Consider the following 24,155-nt stretch of genomic DNA (forward strand, 5'->3'; position numbering starts at 1 on the left):
GAGAAACAAATATTCATCATTGACAACAGTGCGAAAGAAGAAACAAATGAAGCTAAATATGGGAATGTGCCTGAAAATACAGTAAGTATTCTTACTTATGCTTTTAAAACACAAATATAAACCACCTAATCTTTTTGTTTTTTTTTTTCTGTAGAGGAATGCTTTGGCAGCTTACCTTAAATCTGTTGGACATGAAAAAGCAGATGATATAAAGGGAATAACCCCTGTTAGAATGGAGATGAAATGGAGGACACAATATAATGGCATTGACTGTGGTATATTCACTATGCGTCATATGGAATGTTATCATGGAGAACCGGTCGAAAAATGGGATTGTGGGTTTAACGTGGAATATGAAGAACCTGCAATTATCAAGAAGGGTAAAAACAAAAAACCAGTCAACAAGCAGACCGCACAACTTGAAGATTTAAGAAGAAAGTTCATCGCGAAGATATTATTGCATGAAATCAACGAACAAAGAGATTATGTTATTGAGGACTCAAAGAAGTTTCGAGACCTCAGTGCGAAACTTAAAAAACAATCTTATGACACTAGTTTAGATAGGATTAAAGACAGGCTTTCTCTTGCTGGTTTACTTTGATTTTGAAATGCTACTTATTATAAAACGCAATGTTTTTTCATTTAGCATGGTTTTAATATAACTCATTATTTTCTTGATCTTGCTAGTTACTTTGATTTAGAAATGCTACTTATTATAAAACGCAATGTTTTTTCATATAACGCAATATTTTGATGATATTTTTAAAATGCACTATGTATCCTTTAAAATTATTTAAACATTATTTTGAAAAAATTTATAAAATATATATACCATTTATAAAATATATGTATCCTTTAAAACGCAATATGTATCCTTTAAAATTATTTAAACATTATTTTGAAAAAATTTATAAAATATATATACAATTTATAAAACACAACATTTTAATAGTATGCTATAACTCAACATTGTCAATTTAAATTATTAATATGTTTTGAAATGCTACTTATTATAAAACGCAATGTTTTTTTCTAATTATTCATTTCCAAACATATAACGCAATATAATTTGTAACGCAATGAAATTTTTTTTTACAATTTTTATAACACAAAAAACAAATTAAAAACATAATTACAAAAAGGACAATCATAAAAATAATATTATAATCTTCTAAAACGAAATGTTATAAAAAATATAATAATATACAATATATGAATACTGTATGATTGAAATTGATACAGTTGATTAGACCAAAAGCCTTAAAAAGCCTTTTGGATTCCTGATATAAAATACTGTATTATTGAACAATCAATTCAAAGAAAAAAATAAAAAATAATCATTTTTATTATTAAAACAGTTTATTCAAATTCCTCTACCAATATATAAGAACAGAAACCCTAAATTATTTTCACATTGCTCTCATCATACACCAAAAAATACACCAAATACCCAACACACACAAACCCTAAAATGGCTAATCAACAACTATCAGTTTGGTGGGTTAAAAGAGGCAATTTCGTTCTTCAATTCCTTGATGGAAAAAAATAAAATACCATTCCGTTGCTTCTTTCCTTCAAAACTGCAATGAAAATATTTTGAAAAGGATGAACGAAATAGGTATACCACCTTCTTGTTACACAAATCAAACAGCCGCACTGTTCAGAATTCTACACAAGAGATATGGTAATCCGAATCAAACTGCAACTGAAGATACCCAGGTTACATCTTGGGAGTTCATTGTGGAAACTTTCAAAGTTTCAGTGACTTGGGACGATGGTGATGTGGAGATGTATGACCCAAAGGACATATCTACCAGTGAGGATCTAAATTTTTTGAAGCAGTTATCTGAAATACCAATCATCAACAACTCTGCTAGCAAATTTGCAGAGAAGCTTCAAAACGCAGTAGTCTCACAGGTTGAACTTTGGGTTAAATCTGAAAGTGATGAGGAAATCCCTGATGGAAGCTTAAGGTTCTCATCCGATGAAGAAACAAACTTTGATCCATGAAGCTGGTCATGCTAGTAATTTTTCTTTAATTTTGTGGTTTGAAAACATCATGTTTGTTTAAAAACTATCATCATCTATATAACGCAATGTTTATTATATCCAATGCATTTCTTGTTTAATTTTATGTATGATCTGTGTGATAATAAAACGCAATAATCAAAAAATACCATTTAAAGTATATTGTTCTATGTATAAAACGGAATAACCAAAAAAAGCTGATAAGTGATTTGGAAATCCCTAATGGAAGCTTAGGGTTCTCATCATTTCTTGTTTAATTTGATCTATGATCTGTGTTACAATAAAAAGCAATAATCAAAAAATACAATTTAAAATATATTGTTCTATGTATAAAACGCAATGTTTATGATATCCACTTGCATTTCTTGTTTAATTTGATCTATGATCTGTGTTACAATAAAATGCAATAATCAAAAAATACCATTTAAAGTATATTGTTCTATGTATAAAACGCAATAACAATATATTGTTGTTATCATAAAACGCAATTAACCAAAACAAACTGATATTTATGAAGGATATCTCAAAACGTAGTAACAAAAAGAGATGAAACCTATACATCATAAAACGCAATGACAAATTTTTTTTACTTATTGATATCTGATTTTGACAGAATTTGTATACATAATTACATTGCATTGCTAGAACCTATAACATTAGAAGAAACCTTATCTTTACATGTGCGACTGTTATGTCCTTTTCCACCACATACACGGCACGATTTCTGGATCTTTGATGATTTCTGAATTGCAATCTCACGATTAGACTTGATCCTTTTTTGTACACCGCATTCTTTGGTCCTTATTTTGATCGAGACACGAATCATAGAATCTGATTTTTCTAAGTTCCCTCCAATATCAGCAAATCTTTCTTTGCGACTAGGAGGCGGCGCAACAACCATAACCTCATCCGCTTTATCAATATAACTTTTAATATGATCCCTGTAACGACACAGTTCATCTAAATCGCCAACCAGCCTATTAACCACATACTCATTTGCAACAACGATTTCTCTATAAACTTTATCAATTTCACTATTCCTACCAATTTCATCAAACCGAATATTGGAATGATTTGATCCAACTGAAATAACATCTCTCATCCATCTTCTATGAACATATCTTCTAGGAAACTCACTTATATCATCATACCGTAATACGTAAAATATATGGCGGCACAATATACCAAATTGTTCAAACCGTTTGTAAGAACAACTTATACTTAAACCATCTTCTTGTTTGCTGTATTGCACCTGTAAATAAGATTAAAAAGCTATATAAAATTAGTGAAATGTAATATAAAACGCAATGAATAATAAATATAATACTGATATAACCATATGATCATATAATGATAAAACGCAATAAAAGATGAAAAATAAAACGCAATAGATATTTAAACAATATAAAATTAAAAAATACCTTGAAAAAAGATGTGCATGGCTGTCTGAAATCCTTTATTTCAAAATATTGAACATCACCCACAGTATCAAGAGACTTTGACATACACTTTGTAATGGCAGCATCAATTTCAATCTGAGGTGGTGTTTGTTTTTTGGCCAGAAGCACTTCTGGCTACTTATGTCTGCGCCGCGCAGACGCGTGCAGAGGTTTGGAGTCCGCAGCTTGTTTGTTTTCTCGCAGACCTTTTATTAAAAAAGGTCTGCGAGACCTCTTCACCACACAGACATTCACCCATGTCTTCTTGGAACCTCTTCTTGGCACAGACCTCTTCTTCCCTGCCACCATCTCCACCACCACATCCTTGCCACCACCGCCACCACCTCCACCACCACATCCCTGCCACCACCGCCACCACCACATCCCTGCCACCACAACCACCTGATACATCACCACCACAAATCGAACCAAAAACCCCCAAATCGAACCAAAAACCCTAATCGAACAAAACCCCCAAATTTCTTCGACCCTCAATCAACGGCGGAGAAAGCGGTATAGGTAATCGGCTACGGATACGATCTCACTTGCGACCTCCGGTTAACCGGATGCAAACCCGGTCCATCCGGGTCAACCCTCATCAAACTCGGTGGAACCCTAACTCAGGAATTGGTGCTTCCTGGCGGCGGCGTTGTTCCCAATGTTTCTCCGGCAATTAAGTGCGATAAAGGTGAATGACAACTGCGGTGGTGGTGGTTGAACGACGGGGGTGGGTGGTTGTGGTGGTAGATGAAGGCAGACGGGGTGGGTGGTTGTGGTTGTTCTTGGCGGTAGATGATGGGCTGATGGCGGTGGTGTGATGGTGGAGGTGGTGCGGTGGTGGTGGTGGTGGTGCTATGGCAGATTGTAGAGAGAGAGTAGAGAGAGAGAGTTGAGGCAGAGGGAGGAGAAGTGTGTGTTATATGATGTGTGTGAAAAGTGGATTTTGTAGAAGAAAGAAAAACAAATCCACTTCTCCTTGTAGACTGCAGACATTTGGTCCACCTCTTCTCCTGCAGATGCCTGCAGATGTGGTCCGCAGACTGCAGACCTTTTCCTGCAGAAAAAACAAACAGCACCTGAATATCCTTAAAAATAGTTTTGGTATATATTTCTGATGCTTGTTTCTCCAATACAAAGTCACTCCAGGGTTTACACTCAATATACCTTGTATCATGATCATTCCTCCTATGCTCATGCCTTTGAATATCCATTGCAGTCTCAAAATGAGTGAAAAATTCAACAAGTGTACATCTTGGATTGCAAATCTGACCAAAGAAGTAATTCTCGCTTTCACATCTTGACGTAGTATGCATAAGTCCAGCCAAATCCTCTCCATGGTAATAAGCAGGAATCCAATCAAATCGAAGATCGTACATATCTTTTAACCACTCATGATTTTCCAATCCAAAAGTAGACATTATTAAATGCCACTCAGTTTCAAAATCTTTTGGAATAATAGTATCATTCCAAACAACATGAGTCATTCTTGTATTAAAATCAGTGTTTGCTGACAAAACAGGACCAACTTGAATAAAAAGTTATAAAATTGTTAAACATAAGACGCAATAATTTAAAAACCAATATATTGAAAATGATAAGCATAATGCATTGATGGTAAACGTAATTGTTTTGTAATTATATTGATAAAAATGTTAGGGGATCTTATTGTATAATACATAAAACGCAATAATAAAACAATATAAAATTGCAGTTTGTTATATCATAAAACGCAGTTAATACCTTTGTCTTCAATTTCTCCCATATATGCCACATACATAACCTATGCCTACTTCTTGAAAGTACATCCTTAATAGCTCTCTTCATTGCAGCATCTTGATCAGTAACAACAACTTTAGGCTCACTTCCAAAAGCATTAACAAAGCACCTTAAAAGCCATCTATAAGAATCTGAAGTCTCCGAACCAAGTAATGCACCACCAAATGTGACATTCCTAAAATGATTATCAATACCAGTAAATGGTACAAAAACCAAATCATACCTAAATAAAAAACAAATTAAAAAAGCATTAGAAAAATTAGAACATGATATATAACGCAATAGAATATATAACGCAATAAATGAAAAAAACTTACTTGTTTGATTTATAAGTAGCATCAAAACCAAATATGTCACCAAACACTGTATAATTTTTTTTTTTTGATTGCTCATCAGCCCAGAAAAGCCCTTTCAATCTTCTATCTTCACCAATAACATAATCACATTTGAAACCAGGACAACATTCTTTCTTCCTAATAAGACGCCTAACTACCATTTCTGCATCATACTCTCCGATGTAAAGATTCAAATCCCTTCTATAATTCTTACAATCAACTTTACTAGCACCAACTTCACCAAAACCACCATACATTGTTTTCATAATACTGAATGCTTTAACAGGTCCAATATTGATTGCAGACAATCCAGATATAAAACTTTCTTTCACATAATCGATACTTCTGGCAGCCGGCAAGAAATGAATATCTTCATCTTCAACAAAGATATGATTATGTTCTTCTTCAAAGTAGTAGATTTTAAACATATTATTGTTCTTTAATATTAGTTTCACATGAGCATTGCATCCAACTCTTTTTGAACCTCTATTACGTCTAACAATCTTTTTACTATTCTCAGCTGAACCAGAATCTATTTCTTTGCTAACATGAAATCCTTCTTTTGAACAGACAATATATCTTATTTTCACTAAACCACCAACATTTTTCCAAGAGGTATTTTTTCTTGCAGAAAAACCTGCAGCAAGTGCATATCTCTGATAAAACGCAAAAGCCTCATCAAATGACTTAAAAAACATTCCAACAGCAGGTGTAATAGATCCACTGACTTTAGGTTTGAAAAACTTTCTTCCACTGTTTATGCATACACGTTCCTCCCACTTGGAAATGTTATCTGAAACAATTAAAAAAACTATAAAACGCAATACCTCTTACAGAATAATGTTTTTAGTGATAAACCTAAAAATATGTTAATAAAAATTTAAAAATACAAACCTTTAAAGTTTATAAAAGCATAAAAAACATAAAAAGCAATACGTTCAGTAAAACGCATCATGTGATCTGAAACACTTAACAAAAAATCATAAAACGCAATACAACCTATATAATAATGTGTTTACTGTTAAATCTCAAAATATGTTAATAATAATTTAGAAATACAGACCTTTAAGGTTTGTATATGAACTATTATGGATAAAAGCATAAAACGCAATACATTCAGTAAAACGCATCCAATGATGAACAAACAAAAATTGTACAACAATAACAGTTATAGCTTTATATTACATAAATCTTAAACTAAAAGTTTGTATGCATATAATTTAATTAATATCATAAAACGCAACTATTCACTAAAACGCAATAAATGATGAAGAAACAAAACAAACAAATTATGTTAAATTATACAACAATAACAATTAAACTTATGAAAAATCAAATATTAATTACAGAAACACGAATTATAAAACGTAAAACAATGAAATTTGGACAAAATAACAAAAAATTACTCAAAATTGAAGCTAAACATACCAGCAAAGTCTGACGAAGACATTGAAGTTATCGAATTGACGAACGAAAGATGATTAATGTTTGAAAAGATGTGAATTTGCGATCGATGGCGATTTAGGGTTATAGAATCTTCAATTCTGTTATGAGAGTGATGAACTAAGAAAAGAGGTAACAGAATCTATAAATTAGAACGAAGATATGATAATGTAAAAAGACGAAAAAGCCCACGCGTCCACAAATTTAAAAAAAGATGATGAACGGCTGAGATTGCTTCCTATACTTCCTAGCCAAAATAAACTTCCTATTTGATCTTTATGTAGGCTAATAGTCAACTTTGAATTTGAAATTATATATCGTTACAAAAAAGTAATTTACTATTTTGGCTTTATGGTTTAGTCGGTTTAACTATTTCAGCTTAAAAAAATATTGTAACATATTAAATTTAAGGTTGTATTTAATAATGGTTTTGCCTCTAAAACTAATTTTATTACTTTATTTCGAGTTAAGTTTAAAGGTATTTTATGTAAATTACAAAGTTCAAGAGACTATTTATGTAATTACTCAAAAAAATTATTATCTATTTATTTCACGATTATTATTTAATAAAATACATTTTAAATATATAAATAATACATATTTTATTTAACCTTTGTTTTTTATAAATCTGTTTTTAAAATCATTTGTTTTTGTCTATCTTTTTTAAAATCGTTCGTATTAAACCGTTTTTTTTTTCTAAATCAGTCTTTTAAAGTTGTTCGTTTTTTTTTTTTTTAATTTTTAAACAGTTCATATGTTACTGTTCTTTTTTAAAATCATTTTTTAAAGAATTTATAAAAAGTTCATTTTTAAAATCGTACATTTATATCTCTTCTTTTTTAAACCATTCCTTTTAGAACCATTCTTTTTAAAATCGTTTATTTTTTAAACTTTGTATTCTACAATTTACTTATAGTCGTTAGGAAATAATAACATCAACGATTTTAAATATTGAAGGAATTTAAAAACGAACGATTTAGAAAATGGAAGATTAAAAAAAGAAGTTTATAAAAAAAACAAAACGTTTAAAAAATTAAGTTAAAAATGTAAGGTCTTAAAAACGAACGATTTTAATGAACAAAATATATAAACATGAACGAAGTTTGAACAAATGGACGGTCTAAATAGATGGGAGATTTGAAAAAAGATGAACGATTCTATTTTTTTTTTTTTTTTTTTTGAAAAATGAACGATTTTAGAAAAGACCTTTATAAAAAACACTACTAGAAGACATATTTATTTGTGTATTTAAGACGTGTTTTATTAAATAATAATCTTAAAAATAAGGATATAACGAAAACAAAATTACAATAAAAATTTAAGAAATAAAAATGAAAACATTTTTTTTTTAAATAGACAAATAAAAAAATCATTTAAGAGGGAAGAAAGTATGGGGTTGGAGGTTAGTTTTTGTTAATTTGAGTAATTACATAATAGCCCCTTAAATATCCAAACAACTTTGTAATTTACACAAACAACCCTTAAGATATTAAAAGACTAAAATACCCTTATATTAACTTGAAAAAATTAACAAAGGTGGTGCTATGGGCCAGAGCCATTACAAAATGCAACAGGTCTATATGTTTAAAGATTCCTTTTTAGGATCAAAGAGTTTAATTTACTAAACAACAAGGGCCAAAATAGTAATTTACTTTTACTAAAATGTTTAAATATTGTTTATAAAATTGTTATATATTAACATCATATAACAATTTTAATGGTATAACCTAGAATTTATACCTACATTACATTCTATGCATGTAAAATATAAAAAGTACCAAACTTAGAATGTTGTAGATTGGTTTTTTTATGATGTATCTACGGATGTCGTTGATGCTAATGAACTTGATGTAGCTAGTGACAAACTTTCAGGCGAATTTCTACAAACTGGACAAGTTGCATTCAATTTGAGCCACCTGTCTATACATTCTACGTGAAAATAGTGATTACATTCTGGGATCGTTCTTAATGACTCTTTAGGCTTGTATTCTGAAAGACATATAGCACAAGTGTTATTGTTATCATGAGGTAATCTGCAACTCTCTCCAAGTATGGTTTTCGGGTATGATTCAATTGTGGGCTTGTCTAAGCCCGTTGTAGAGGGTGATTGTGGGACAATGGCGATAGAGAAAAGGTCGATGCTTTGGTGGTGAGCTTCCCTATGGTCCCTCACTCTAGAAGTTGCGTAGCATACAAGCCCAATGATGCATATTGAAGCAGGCAAACCAATGCCTAAACTTATTAATCCGTACTTAGCACTTGTTGATATACCTAAATCAATTATCAATAATCAAGGATCAAAATTAAATTTCTGGGAAATTCAAGCCAACCTGTTTAATCTCCAATCATCTTCATTATTGTTTTATTTGTGAGCATGTCTTTCATTGGGGCTATGCTTTTAGTTGTTAATCGTTTGTTACATTTTGTTGAAATTTGGTTCATTAATTGTAGAAAGAATATAAAAAATTGTCTATTTCGACTTCCATTCCAAAAGGTAAGCTATTCTAGCAAGATTAGCTAAATTTATTTGTTAATGTTTATGTTAATTGAGCAACATCATTAATCAAAATTTTCTAAATATTTGGTCTAGGTTTATGACTTACAACTCTACAAGAATGTAACCTCTTTTTTATTGTTATCATAAAGAAATAATTGTAGTAATTAATGATAGTATTAATAAAGCATGAAAGCGTTTATCCAAGAAAAATGAAATTATGAATCAATGAAAATATAAACGTTTTCTAAAAGCTTGTAAAATCATGTATAGTGGAAAATAAAGATCAAAAGGTAAAGTGAAAGCCTAAGAGCATACGCATCTCTTTTGTTATACCCATTTCATCTTTAAGGAAAACTAAAGTAAATCTTTATATTTTTATTTGTTATACCCATTTCATCCTTTAAGGAAAACTAAAATAAATCTTTATATTTTTATGAATAAGGAATAATACATGGAATAGTTTTAAAAAGTAAGAAATCTTTTTATGAAATAGTAACTTTTTAGTTAATTATATAAATAAAGAAAAAAATTGAGATGTGGATACTTTAATCAGTTGTAGTACTTAAGGCATAAAATTTGTACAGTAACTTTAAGTAAAACCTTGGTAGTATCTCGTAAATTATTTTTGAATTCTTATGTTTTAGTGGTTTTAATTTAACCAGTTGAGTTTAAAATCAAATAATTTAACGCCCTGAGTCTTTAGCCGTTCATTTTATAACGTTTAGGTCTCTGTGTTTTAGTGGTTTTAACCAATTGAGTCCAAAATAAAAAATATAAGTGTTAAAAAGTTAGGCTCAAAATGTTATAAAATGAATGGTTAGAAACTCAGAGCGTTAAACTTTTTAGTTTTAAACTTAAATGATTAAAACCACAAAAACACAATAGTAAACCGGTGGTAACATTTTCCATTTCATGTATAAAAAATGTATTGCAACTCTCTAAAATTGTAAAACCATACCTCTAGAAGAACCATGACAAACTGTTTCTCCATCATCACTCTTCAATCCACAAACTCGACCTTCAATTTCACAAGTTCTACAATATGGAGTGAACCACATCAACATCAACTCCACTCCAATCCCGACGTACCAACGCGCGGGCACCTCTATCGTCTTCATAACCGCACAGCTTGAGGGCATGTTTTCCAGCGAAAACAATCCCCTGGGGACAGCGATTACCGAGTAATTTCCGCTACTCATGCAATGAAACGGCACCCCTCGATACACGGACTCGAACGAGCAGTTGTAGAAAGTGTAGCTCTGTAAGCTACCCAAATTAAATGGTGTGTTGGTTAGATCGAAATCGGATATTCCGTTTCGTTCGCAGAAATTCGGATCTATGTAGATCACCTATGAATCATTTACCGGTTCTGGTTAGGGAACAGTACTGAAATAGTAAATACTGTATCTATTATGACAGTACGGTACTCATAGTGCAAAAATACCAATAAATACTGAAACCTATTAGTACCAACATCGAAAACCAATAAACATTGAAACTTATTTGTACCGGAACCAAAATCACGAGAATAAATATCGGTATCGGTGGATGTTCAATCAGTACAAGCTTGACACAGTACTAGTAGTGCAAAAATACTAATAAATACTAAAACAAATTACTACCGGAACCGAAAACCATAATAACGATACCATAAAAATGAATATTGATACAAGTATCAGTTCGATACAGTACTTGTAGTGCAAAAATACCAATAAATACTTAAAGCGATTAGTACCGTAACCAATAACCATAGAAATGAATACATGTACCAGTACTAATGTTGAAAAACGAATATTGATACAGGTATCGGTTACTTGTAGGGGCGCAGCTATTAAGGGGCCGGGGGGACGCCCGACCCCCCGAACCTTTCACTCAGTAGTGTAATATATGTGGTTTTTATATAGAAATTTTTGGGTATATATGTTTTCGACCCCCTCGTTCTATAGAAAATTTTTGGTATATACGTTTTCGACCACCCGTCGGAAATCTCAAGGTTCGAACAACACCAATAAATAATTAAACCCATTAGTAACGTAACCAAAAATCATGGAAATGAATATATGTACCGGTACTAATGTTGTTCGGTCAACATCGGATCAATACGGTACTTTTTACCTAATATTTTTGGGAAACAAACCTGATCAACGTAGTTGATTCTGTTGACGGTGTATGAGCGGGATGACGGAAGTTGGATGATGGTATGGTTTTGTTTGTTACAAGATAGGTCGAAGCCTGGGAAGCCGCACCGGGACGGTTGCCGGCCGGTGAGACGGAACGGGAAGTGTATTTCTGGTTCTAATGGGCCGCAAGAGGCCGGCCTGCAGACGTCGTGGGTGCCGGAGATGGGGTTGAATAAAAGTAAAGTGAAGAATATTAGTTGTAGAATATGTTCGTTCTCCATGTGGTTGATACTGCAGCCCAATAGAAAATTAGAGAGTGTGCTTTGATGTTGAAGACTTTATAGCGCCAAAATTACGAAGTTTCTTAGTTATTTTCATCAAACATATAAGATTTTTATTTAAATTATTACGAAATTTCTTAGTTATTTTCATCAAATATAAGATTTTTATTTAAATTAATACTTTTTTCTGTAGTTTTAATTATTATTAATATTAATATCTATTCCTTACATATACAAAAACCAAATGGGGAATAGTGCCAGACAGCTGTCTGGCACTCCCCCATTGGACCAATAAGGTTTTTGTTTTATATTCATTTTTGAATTACGCTTTTGCCCCTAGCTTAAAATAAAATTACATTTTTTCCTACAGCTCAAAATAAAATTATGCTTTTTTCCCCATCTCAAAATTACGATCTTGCCCTCATTTTAAAATTTTGACTTTGCTTGGCACTCTCCTATTGGACCAACCAGTTTATTATTTTATACCCATTCTAAAATCACGTTTTTGTCCCTCTCTAAAATTACGGTTTTGCACCCAGCTCAAAATAAAATTACGCTTTTGTCCCCAGCTCAAAATTACTATTTTTCCCTCCATTCAAAATAAAATTGTGGTTTTGCCCTCAGCTCAGAATTACCTTTTCGCCACCAGTTCAAAATAAAATTTTGTTTTTGCCCCCACTTAAAAATTACGATTTTGCCCTCTGGTAAAAAATGTGATTTTTCCCCATTTAAAAATTGTGATTTCGCCCTCAATTCAAAATTACGTTTTTCCCCAGTTCAAAATAAAATTATGTTTTTGCCCCAGCTAAAAATTACGATTTTTCCCTTGATTCAAAATAAAATTGTGCTTTTGCCTCAAGCTTAAAATTATGATTGTGCCCTTAGTTCAAATTTATATTACGTTGTTACCCCAAGTTAAAAATTATGAATTTGCCCCTATGAAAATTTACAAATTTTCCCCAGATTCAAATTTACAGTACTGCCATTACTTTAGCTGTTGTCAAATTACGATTTTACCCCAGTAAAAAAATACAACTTTCCCTCAGTTAAAAATTACAATACTGCCATTGTTTTAGTTTTTTATCAAAACTATAAAAGTGTTTTGTTTTAATTGGTTGACTCGATTTCATTGTTTTTCGTGTCAATGAGCTGACTAACACTCGCTCATTATTCGGTCATCGCCCCGCAACGCGGGCGGGGCACCAACTAGTTATTAGACATTAGACACTTGTAATGAATAGTGCCAAACACCTTGGCACATATTGATTGGGCTGCATGTTTATAAAACACGCGTCTTATTTCTGTTAACCCATATGCCATGTATAAAAAACACCCATTAAAACCCATCTCACCTTCTCTTTTCTCGATTTTTCTTCTCATTTTCCACCAGTTGAAGAACACTAGTCAAATGTTTGAAGATCACTGCATTTCTCTCTCTAAAACGATTGCGTCTTCGATTTGATGTATTTGTTGTGGTGGAAAACCCATCTTCGTTGGGTTTGGTCGATCAGGTGGTTTGCGGTGATGTTGGTTTCGTCATGAAACACCGACAACGGCGGCGTTAGGGTTCATGATTAGGGTTTCCTTCCTTCTTCTGCTGACTGCGTTCTTCTCCAGAGACACCACAGGTGACACTGCTTTTATTCGCCTCATCATTTAATTTAGACTTAAAGATATATTTTGGAATGTGTTTGGTGTTTGAATCTGTAGTAAGTGAGCCATTGTTCCTCAGGTTTGTTTCACACCCAAAGAAAGAGAGAGATAGAGATGTGCTCGGATTTTAAACACAACGGTTTTGCGGCAGCGGTGGGTCGGAATCGGAGATCTGGCAGCTGTGCTCCACGGTAGACACATTTGTATATCTCAACTGAGTCTGCTTGAGCTTCGTGCGCACATTGATCTGTGGTATGATTAAATGAGTTGCTTTTGATTTATTTTGTTAATTAGTATGATTATTTATATGTTTTTGTTTGATTAATGATTATGATGGTTGATTGAAGATGGGTGTAATTGTATTTGTGAGTATGTTTATGTGATATTGGGTTTTAGGGGTTACCTTAATTTTGATATGATTTGGGGTTTATAGTTTATTTAAGCTATTGAATCTGTGTTTCTAAACTGAAATGGAAGAGTACTATGTTACGGAAGTAAGTTTATGCAAACTTGTAGATATGTAATACTTTCATGCTTGAACTCAGTTATAAATAGTTCATCTGCTACCCACATAGTAGCAGGTGTGTGTGTGTCTGATATATGTAGGGTCAAGATTTAGAGAGAACGGTGAAAAGTGTGAGAGCGGTGAGAACGATTTTGGTGGTGACATGTGGCATTGATGTTAAATTACACTAAGGGGTAATATTGTCAAAAAAAAACCCACTCACATGAACTGGGTGTTCAAAATAAAACGCCATAAAAACACCCAATTCAGAAAAACGCCAAACACTCAAAAGTTATTTTTTTAAGCTATAATTTACAACAGCTCAAAAAAACCATTTTTTTGAACACCATAAAACACTCAAAAGCTATTTTTTGAGCTATAATTTACAACAGCTCAAAAAACCATTTTTTTGAACGCCATAAAAAAAAACTATTTTTTTGAGCTATAAATTACAACAGCTAAAAAAACCATTTTTTGAGTCAGCTCCTAGTTAAAACGCCATAACAAAAAAAGCTATATTTTCAGGGTCCAAAGTGTAACTTATAGTGTAAACAGCCAGCTCCTAATTAAAACGCCATAACAAAAAAATCTATATTTTCAGGGTCCAAAGTGTAACTTATAGTGTGAACAAGTGTGAACACAAGTATTTAATTAGTTTTTTTAGCCAGCTCCTAATTAAAACGCCATAACAAAAAAAAGTTATATTTTCAGGGTCCAAAGTGTAACTTATAGTGTGAACAAGTGTGAACACAAGTATTTAATTAGTTTCAAGGCAGCTCCTAGTTAAAACGTCATAACAAAAAAAAAAAAAGCTATATTTTCAGGGTCCAAGGTGTAACTTATAGTGTGAACAAGTGTTAACAAGTGTGAACACAAGTATTTAATTAGTTTCATATACACGCAGCTTTGGGGGAATGTGATTGGAAATAAAAGAATTCATACTCCAATGAAGACATACAGAGCTCCCAGTTAAAACGCCATAACAAAAAAAACTATTTTTTTGAGCTATAATTTACAACAGCTCAAAAAACCCATTTTTTTTTAGCCATCCGCCAAAATTTATATTTTTTTGAGCTCAGAAAAATCATAATTTGTACTGTAAAAACACCGTAAAACACGCAGTTCAGAAAAACGCCATGAAAAACTCAGTTGAAAACGCCATACACTCAGTTCAGAAAAACGTCATGAAAATACCTAGTTAAAACGCCATAAAAACACCTAGTTCAGAAAAACGCCATGAAAATACCTAGTCTAAAACGCCATAAAACACCTGGTTCAGAAAAACGCCATAAAACCCAGTTAATTTTTTTTCGAAAAGTATATCAATAGTATACTCATTGGAAAGATAAAAAAACGCTAAGTTTTATGGTGTAATTTTTTCCGAAAAATAATCACGTATAAAAAAGTTATTGTCATTTAAATATGATGGGGGAAAATGGCATGTAATTAGCATGTGCAATTTTGTTTGGATCTTCCTATTTTACCTCTCCTGGTAGTTCCAAGACCCTTATTATTTACAAAAATGTCACCGCATCAATCTCAGCCATAAACCACTAAGATCTTGTGGCTGAGAATCGTTCTCACACTTTGAGGCGTTCTCTCCTGATCTTGTTTCAATATATATATTATCTGGTGAGGAAAAAAGGATTGTGATTCATTTAAAAGATCCAAATCTAATTTGTTAACAAAATGTTGTCAAATGATGCCAATGAATTAAGGCATCAGAAAATATTTTTCTCTGATGTGAAGGTGACAAGGAAAAGGAACCTCTTATAGGGACGTAAGTGCAGGTCTCTTGACATTAAAGTGGCAAGTAGAATTTTGTTTTTATACATTTTGGCACTTTTTGCTTCATATACGTTTAGTTGGGATGCTTTTTGGACAACATTTTTGCTATACCTTTTAACTGGGATATTGGGTATAACCATGTGTTACCGCAGGCTTTTAGCGCACCATAGTCTCAAGCTACCTAAATGGCTTGAATACACATGTGATTAGGGCTGTTCACGAGCCGAGCCGAACCGAGCGGACCTTTGCTCGTGCTTGGCTCGTTTTCAAACCGAACCGAGCAGAGCGGCTCATTTAAAACCGAGCATCAAATCATGCGAGCATCTTTCGAGCAGTAAAAATTCCGAGCGAGCGTCGAGCGAAGTTCGAGCGATTTGGACAACCGTGTCGCCCAATTTAAATTTGCTGAGAGATACTAACAATGTTGGGTCTCAAGTTTTTATGTCTTTAAAAACATGCATATTTCATGGCATAATATTTTTCTTATGAATAACAATGTTGTGGCTGACGAGGCGATGATCATATTGCACAAACAATTACGTTGAGAGCAGGAGACGATCGACTTAGGGTAACTACATGAAACATTGAGGCGATGAACACACTGTCGTTTATCGTTTAGGGTTTAACTTTTAGTTTTAGTTTTAATTTTTTTATTGGCGTGGTTGGGCTAGTACGTATAATAGTTGTAAATTTGTATATAGTTGACCAAAATCTAATAGATTGGTACATATAAAACTATAAATTTAATTTATATTTAAGTATATATGTATGTGTAAGTGTGAGTATATATATAGGTGTATATGTATATATATACTAATTAAAATAATAATTCGAGCCGAACTGAGCCGAGCGAACCTTTGCTCATGCTTGGCTCGTTTACAAACCGAACCGAGCAGAGCGGCTCGTTTACAACCGAGCGTCAAATCGAACGAGCATTTTCCGAGCAATTTCCGAACGAGCGTCGAGCGAACGACGAGCGTCGAGCAATTTGAACGGCCCTACATGTGATTAATTGGGAGTTCAAGTTATCCAGGTCTGATATAACCTTTTTTAATTTGGCTTTCTAATGGTTAATTTTTTCTGGTCCTTCCATTTAGATATACATTATTGTACAAAATTGGCTTGTAATTTTAACAAAAGACTCAATGATTTTTTTCGGGATCCAATATATTGGGTGGGTATCCATAGCAGATAGATCTTTCATGAAGAAACAAGAATCACACATCAATGTAATGGATGAATTCCGGCGATGAGGATGATGATGGTGGTTGTATCAGTGGAGCGTTGGTAGTGCCTGCTAATAGCGGTGATGGTAACAGGTTTGAGATGAGTGGTGGTGACAGTAAAGGATTTGATACCCTCCGGCGTGTTTTTCGACTATCATCGGTAAGAATTATCCCACACTTGAAATATATTCCAATTACAGAAACCGAAACATAAGATTGTAATATGACTATTGATATTTTTGAGGTTATTAGAGGTTGTTGATGGTGAATTTCGGTTATAAAGGTGAGGGGTTGTCGTGATAATGTTCGGTGTAGTTAACGGTGGCTGGTTGTAGATGACGGTGCCGAGTGGAAGGGCCGTCGCTCAACGGATAAAAGTTATTCTCGAGATAACAGGCTGATCTTCCCCAAGAGTAGTGCCTGGTTGTGGTTGTGTCTGGTTGCATCAATGGTGGTTAGTTCCTTTTAATTTCTATTCTTTTGACAAAATTCGATTCCTAATACTTCAAAGTTCACATGTAATTGTGTTTCCTTTGATTTTTTTTTCCGAATCAAACAGTAAAGAGTTTTGTGAATCAAGCTCCCCTAATAATACTATCACCACCACAACCAGTTAACATAACAGGAAGGGAGCATTGATATACCAGTTGACATATTTTGACTCTCAAAGTCAAACAACCCATTTAGGAACACTAACAACATCGTTAGTGTAAGTAGGATAAATATTGTTTGATGATTTTAGACCTATTGTACTCTACACATTCCGATTGATATATGAATATAAAAAAAGGGTTGATATATTTTTGTGGTGTTATTGCAGGCTGACTACTAGAAGAGGAGATGATCTAAGTCACCAAGGAAAGAAGGCGTGACGACACTAACTTTCGTGCGAAGATTAACATGAAGGGACCTTTTGATGTTTAGTATCAAAGTATGTAAACATTAAACCCACAAACCATACATGTGACGCGGGAAATCTAAAAACAACGTTTTAGTGGTTTATAATCTTATATGCTAACCACAATGTAAATCGCACAACGCGCGACTGGAAATGACCCTAGTTTTCTATAAAGTCAAATACAGTGTTAAGACTTATAGTATACAACACATTATCAATACAAAGAGTTGAAAAATATTGTCCCACGGTAAACCATCGTTTTCGAACTGTTTTTATTTTTTATTTTAATTTTAATTCTCTCATATACAAACCATATTAGAGTTTTTACAATTTTGAATTAAGTTAATATTGTTATGAATTATTATCCTAATAAATGTTGTGACAATCCACTTGTATTCACCATTATATTGTGACTATCCATGAATTTAACTCTTATCTTGTAAGCTTATGAATAGAGGCATATATAGTTCATCTATTTCATTAATAAGAAAACTATTTCCCATTCAGTCGTTTATTATATCCTGGCTCCCAAATCTGCCCCCCATTCAATGAGGCTATTCCTTCGGTTTCTTGGATGGAGCTGTGTAATCGATTTGATTGAAAGTAATTGTAACCCACTATTCAATTTTCGTATTGAATGTAATTGAATATGCGAATTGAATATTGGGTTTGCAATTATGGTGTATACTGTATATAGGCACTCAAAGAGTCTAAATCAATATATGCAAACATAATAAGATCGGTGGTTCCCTTCATCCAGTTTCGGATCGTATGCCACTACGAAACCACCAACGATTGCCTCTTCACTCTCGAATTGTCATTTGTAGCCAGTGGCGGAACCAGAACATTTTAGTCGGGCGGTCATCATAAGCTTATTTTCTTTACATGTTAAAAATTAGGGGTCCATTTTATGTTTGTTTCTTTAAAACTCTGATTTTCTATATAAAAATTCAATAAATTATGGTGATCGGAGGGTCAACTGCCCTCTTGACCCCCCTCTGGTTCCGCCCCTGTTTGTAGCCTTCATCCACTTTCTGTTCGTTGATCTGGTACCACTACAAAATCATCTCAAAGCATTTTTGGTTTATGTGTGTTTGTGATTTTGATTTTAACCTAGATTTTGAAGAGATGGCGAAGAAAGCTTCGGATTTTGAGGGGTTTGGATATTTTTTGGATGATGGCTACTAGCAATACATAATTTATCAACATAAACAAACAAGGTAAACTTGTAGCCATTACTTTCAAAAGTAGAGTTTTTTAGTTTGTTACTTGTGGAACTAACATTGCTAAATTGTAGTTGCTTAAGATTCTTGCCACTATTTGTAGCAGCTTCATTTTTATTGCAAAATTATAGTCAACATGAACACAAAATAGCTAATCTTTTTGTTTTACAACAACTGTTTTGACTATGAGGATTTGAAAATGATTTAAGCAGACTGTTCATGATAAACAACATTGTGTGTAGGGGTGTGGGTGGGTCGGTTCCACTTTCATGGCTCGGGTTGGACCAAGATAACCAACTTGTCTAGATTGTGGTTACAACAAGGCTGCAAATATTTAGTTTTAAACAAGGTAAATTCAGCTTAAAAAACGAGGTCATTGTTATGGTGAAGACCGAGGACTGGATTGCATCTTTTAATGTGGTTCTGTATCATGTGAAATCGGCATCGTGTTACTATAAAACCTTTTTTCTTATGGACACTTGGTTCTAATATTAATATTGCTTAACGTTTTATTAGTTCAACCTAAATAAACATTCATCATATTGCCTAAAATTTTCTCTGTTATTTGATCTCATGATTTCAAAACAGAAAAGATTATATTCTGCGATTGTGGCATTCTAGTTTTTTTCTTAAAGACTCTTGAAAACAAAAGAACTAAGAAAAACACAGAAGCAAACTAGCAAAATATCATTAAAGTATTTTTGATGGGACAAAGTAACCTGATTGTGATCGAAATTGATGAACACTCGAAATCGAATAAAGAAGCTAGCCATGTTAGTTATCTGCTTGATTTTGTAATGACTCTGTTGGCCAAGGTCTAACACATGGAGATTAAAACTGTGATTGGTTGGAGTCCTTTCAAGAAAAAAAAGGATCTATGTAAGGAATATTACTTTCCGGGGGTCTCACTAGAAGCAGCATCTCTATTCCTACGGGGTAGAGGTAAGGTGTGAAAACCGGTAATTTATGCCTTTAATTACATGATTAACAAACGTTTAGGGGATAACAAATAGTTTTTAAGAGGCGAATTAACTTATCTAGGCTCGCGGAATGCCTAGGAACGCCTGTCTGACTTTACAGTACGCTAATGTGGATTTGCGAGAAGACTGCTGAACGATACGCGGTAACGAACTGACATCGTACGAATTACTGACCGCGCCAACGAATATCAAATTTGTACATGTGACTTATACATATGAATGTGGCTTTATGAAGATATCATGCGTTTGAACGACACAAAACGCAAACGTGAAAAAAAAAAAAAAAACGTGACGGTGGGAACGCACCGGCAACGAAACGAAAGCCCCGGACTCGAGATATGTCTCGATATTAGTATATTATGATATATTTAGCTTAGTTTTCAAATATTATTATCCGTAGATGAAATCGGATCGAAAAACAAATTAAAAACGGTAACCGAGTCATTTTATGTGTTTTTAACGCAACCGACAGAAATACACGTCCAATAACGATATACTATAAAATTTTCGAATGTTCGACACTAAGACTTTATTTTCCGACAATCGAGTTCGAAAACGGGCCTCGTAGACGTATCGGGCCGCGTAAACGGGCTTGTGAGCCTGGGGCCCAAGCCCGCATAAGAAACCTAAGTATAAAAGGGCACTTAAAAACCCTATCCCCATTTCCTTCAAACAAACCTGCTTACACCGCACACATGCACAGTGCTTTTCTCCTTCTCTCTTGATTATACACGCATACACACAGACCAGATGCAAAAGTGAGTTTATTTGAGAACCATATCAACACCTATAACAATTGTAACCTACAACTACTTGCCCCTTAACACCTCCCACAATCAAGCAGAGCCTTCAATCTTCTAAACACCTCTCATCCTCTCTTTCTAATAAACCGACCAACCACCACCATGGGCGGCAGGTGGCGTGGCGTGGCGGCGACGGGAACCACATCAAGTCGGGCAGACACAAGAGAACGAGAGAGAGAGACATCGGAGGGGGGGGGGTAATGACGGACGACGGTGGAGTTCCGCCGCTGATGTTGATGTCGGAGATGATGGAGACGGCGGCAGTGGGATTCCACGGCGGAAACGCCGCCGATCACGGCGGTGGTTCTTTGTTTATTTCCGACGGAACTTACGATGATGTTGCTTTGGATCGGGTTCAGACCACACTAGCCAACCGGTCAGATTTTATTCGGGTCAACAGCGATTTGCTCGGTTCGGTTTCGCAGTCAACTCAGTCGGCCGGTTAATTCAGTCAAACGGGAAGCTTTCGGTTGAAGTTCGGGTTTTGGTTCGGACATGTTTTGGTATGGTTCAACTCGGTTGACTCGGTTAAACCGAGTCAACTCAGTCAACGACAACAGGTCAACACCCGAGTCAACTCGGGTCAACAACGGGTCAAGATTGGTCAATGAAAGTCAGCGGTCAGACCAAGTCGACAAGTCAGCGGATACGGGTCCAAAGCAGTTACGGTTTGGGTCAATAGCTAGCCAACCTCAGTTTCGGTTCGAAACGACTCGGTCAAACTGGGTCGACTCGGTCAAACCGAGTCCACTCAGTCAAACCCGGTCAACAGCAGTAAACGCGGTCAACTCAGGACCCGGTAAAGTTTAAGCATAACAAGTGTTATTGCGTTATTTTTTTAGAGTTATAGTTGCACGCGACCGAGCTTGAACCGATGCGACTAGATATTAGTCACGTTTGATTAAAATTATACATATAGTGTTTATATATTATTGAAATATTGTTGAATTTTGATGAATATAACGACACTTGATTGTCGGGATCGCACAAGAACAGAGGAAACTCTGTCCGTTTTTCCGTAAAAACCCGACATACAAGATGTATTTTGGTTATAAAAACTGACACTTATCGAAATCCAAGTTAGATAAATGATCTAATGAGTTTGCACTTTTAAGAACCTTGGTTCTCTACAAAGGTTATATATTCTTTTAAGGAGTTTTACAAGAACCGATATATCTTTTAAGGAGTATTTTTTTTTTTCATTCATGACACGATTCAAAGAATTTTTGGTAAGTTTTCATTATTTACGAAGTTTTACTTGGAAATTTTAAAACTTTCAGAGTCCTTATAAACTCTATTTACTACAAACACTATATTTGGTGGGAAAGAATAGGTTAGTACATGTGCATATGGAAATACATATTCATATTTGGACAAATCAATACTTATGTTCGCATAAAATATAATTTTAAGAACTATTATTATTTTGCACAGATTCATAACGCGAATTAGAGACTATATCTCCACAATAAAAATATATTATATATGTGTAGTTATTGTTCAAAGCGAGTTACGACTTCAGTTACATAAAAATTTATTTATTACCACCCTACGAAAACTACAACGGTATATTACCGTATCATATATGATATTTCGAATACATACCATTTCACCTACGTACTTCTATTCGCGACGACTAACACGACACCGTAAGTATATTTATATTTAATTATATAAATAGATATATATCTTATAACACTCGAAAACTAATTCGATTTCGTGACTTAGTTTTATCCCGGTTATAAACGGGATCTAGTAACAATAGTTTGGCTATTTCGAATCAAAATACTAACACCTTCATAGAGTCGTTTTATTTACGACTCGGTAGAGCTCGGACACGTAGTTTAGCTACGTTTAAATTAGAAACTGATCAGTTATTCCTTGTTAGGAATGCTATAATTGCACGTTAGCGAGTTCACGTTCTTGGAACGACATCACGCAATCACTTCTAGCTAGCTTTGCACAGGAATGTCAAGGTGAGTTCATAACCCCCACTTTTTACTGTTTTACATTTTTATAAATGTTTTCGGGGGTGGGAAGACATGCAAGTTTTTGCAAAATTAAATAACTTTTCGATGAACGAAAACTCATATTTATAAACCGTGTTGCGAATGAAATTCAAGGAACTTAAATGGTTTACGAATGATTTCGATCAAACATACCGGTTTTACAAATTTGATCCGCATATTACAAAACGTGCATGATTTTCTAATGGGTACGGGCGACACAGTCGAGGTGATTCGACACAGTCGAGGTGATTCGACACAGTCGAGGTTATTCGATACAGTCGAGGTGATTCACACAGTCGAGGGGATTCGACACAGTCGAGGGGATTAGACACAGTCGAGGTTATTCGATACAGTCGAGGTGATTCACACAGTCGAGGTTATTTGACACAGTCGAGGTGATTCGACACAGTCGAGTGATTCACACAGTCGAGGTGATTCGACACAGTCGAGGTGATTCGACACTAAAAACCGTCTACACAGGTTAGGTACTTCCTATGTCGCCGTATACGTTGATGTCCTCGCGAAACATTAACGATCAACCTGTTCATAGACGCTTTACATACCCATTTACAACACTAAAACTTTCATATATTCATAAGCTTCATTTGATGGAAACTCACAAATACATGAACTACAAACTTTGGTAACGTTTTTCAAATTATACTTAAGTAAGAGGACGCGCTGATCCTGCTTACAAAGGTTCGTTTGGGCTCGGCCCATTCTCTCTAGTGCAATGCACAAAGACTCTCGTGGGCTAGACTCACAGTTCTCATATATCATGCCAAGAAAATGATTTTTCTATATTTTCTCAACAACTTTAAAACCGGTTATCAAAAAGATTTCTTTTAAATCTTTTCAAAACAAACTATGAACTCGCTCAACTTTTTGTTGACTTTTTCGCATGTTCTTTCTCAGGTTGCATTTTTAAAACTATGGAACGGTTGGAATAGGAGAACCCATGGGTATTCGAGTACTTAGCGGGCGTTCACTTTCTAGAAGTCTTAGCTTATTTGCTTCCGCTGTGCAATGAAGATACCGGTCCAGTCACGCCAGCTCTGATTTTTCGGGGTGTGACAGATTGGTATCAGAGCTATAGGTTTCAGCGAATTAGGTTTCTGTAGTGAAATCTAGGCTCTAACCTCTCTATCATC

General features: G+C 34.2%; 2 protein-coding genes and 3 long non-coding RNA genes across 5 annotated transcripts; 3 read left to right on the top strand and 2 right to left on the bottom strand.

Annotated features, from left to right (window-relative positions):
- Positions 1-2,656: 2,656 nt before the first annotated feature.
- Positions 2,657-7,028, bottom strand: LOC110866596 (protein FAR1-RELATED SEQUENCE 5-like). The gene is made up of 5 exons (XM_022115739.1): positions 7,007-7,028; positions 5,561-6,371; positions 5,177-5,466; positions 4,544-4,992; positions 2,657-3,280 (listed from the first exon to the last, which is right to left on the bottom strand). Exons 1-5 carry the CDS (start codon positions 7,026-7,028, stop codon positions 2,657-2,659), a joined length of 2,196 nt encoding a protein of 731 aa, XP_021971431.1.
- A 1,610-nt stretch (positions 7,029-8,638) lies between these two features.
- On the bottom strand, positions 8,639-11,930 carry LOC110867976 (putative RING-H2 finger protein ATL21A). Its single transcript, XM_022117038.2, has 3 exons — positions 11,656-11,930; positions 10,477-10,867; positions 8,639-9,292 (listed from the first exon to the last, which is right to left on the bottom strand). The coding sequence occupies exons 1-3, from the start codon at positions 11,917-11,919 to the stop codon at positions 8,829-8,831; spliced, it is 1,119 nt and encodes a 372-aa protein (XP_021972730.1). The 5' UTR covers positions 11,920-11,930; the 3' UTR covers positions 8,639-8,828.
- Positions 11,931-13,241: 1,311 nt separating this feature from the next.
- LOC110866285 lies at positions 13,242-13,950 on the top strand. Its single transcript, XR_002551296.2, has 2 exons — positions 13,242-13,547; positions 13,652-13,950. It is a non-coding gene; the product is annotated as an uncharacterized LOC110866285 (long non-coding RNA).
- A 2,824-nt stretch (positions 13,951-16,774) lies between these two features.
- On the top strand, positions 16,775-18,203 carry LOC110866284. Its single transcript, XR_002551295.2, has 3 exons — positions 16,775-17,251; positions 17,344-17,545; positions 17,912-18,203. It is a non-coding gene; the product is annotated as an uncharacterized LOC110866284 (long non-coding RNA).
- Positions 18,204-20,793: 2,590 nt separating this feature from the next.
- On the top strand, positions 20,794-23,964 carry LOC118480326. The gene is made up of 3 exons (XR_004861950.1): positions 20,794-21,794; positions 22,884-22,971; positions 23,920-23,964. It is a non-coding gene; the product is annotated as an uncharacterized LOC118480326 (long non-coding RNA).
- The last annotated feature ends 191 nt before the right edge of the window (positions 23,965-24,155 follow it).

The sequence above is a fragment of the Helianthus annuus genome, chromosome 7 (assembly GCF_002127325.2).
Source record: "Helianthus annuus cultivar XRQ/B chromosome 7, HanXRQr2.0-SUNRISE, whole genome shotgun sequence".
NCBI classification, from domain to species: Eukaryota; Viridiplantae; Streptophyta; class Magnoliopsida; order Asterales; family Asteraceae; genus Helianthus; species Helianthus annuus.

What these genes read in the sequence shown, in the direction of transcription:
- LOC110866596 (XM_022115739.1), bottom strand. Translation starts at nt 7,028, where the DNA reads ATGTCTTCGTCAGACTTTGCTG. An exon ending in GCTACTTATAAATCAAACAA is followed by an intron (nt 5,467 to 5,560) that starts GTAAGTTTTTTT and finishes TTTTTTATTTAG; the next exon opens with GTATGATTTGGTTTTTGTAC. An exon ending in GTTTTATGATATAACAAACT is followed by an intron (nt 4,993 to 5,176) that starts GCAATTTTATAT and finishes TTTTTATTCAAG; the next exon opens with TTGGTCCTGTTTTGTCAGCA.
- LOC110867976 (XM_022117038.2), bottom strand. Translation starts at nt 11,919, where the DNA reads ATGGAGAACGAACATATTCTACAACTAATATTCTTCACTTTACTTTTA. An exon ending in GAATCAACTACGTTGATCAG is followed by an intron (nt 10,868 to 11,655) that starts GTTTGTTTCCCA and finishes AATGATTCATAG; the next exon opens with GTGATCTACATAGATCCGAA. An exon ending in TTGTCATGGTTCTTCTAGAG is followed by an intron (nt 9,293 to 10,476) that starts GTATGGTTTTAC and finishes TAATTGATTTAG; the next exon opens with GTATATCAACAAGTGCTAAG.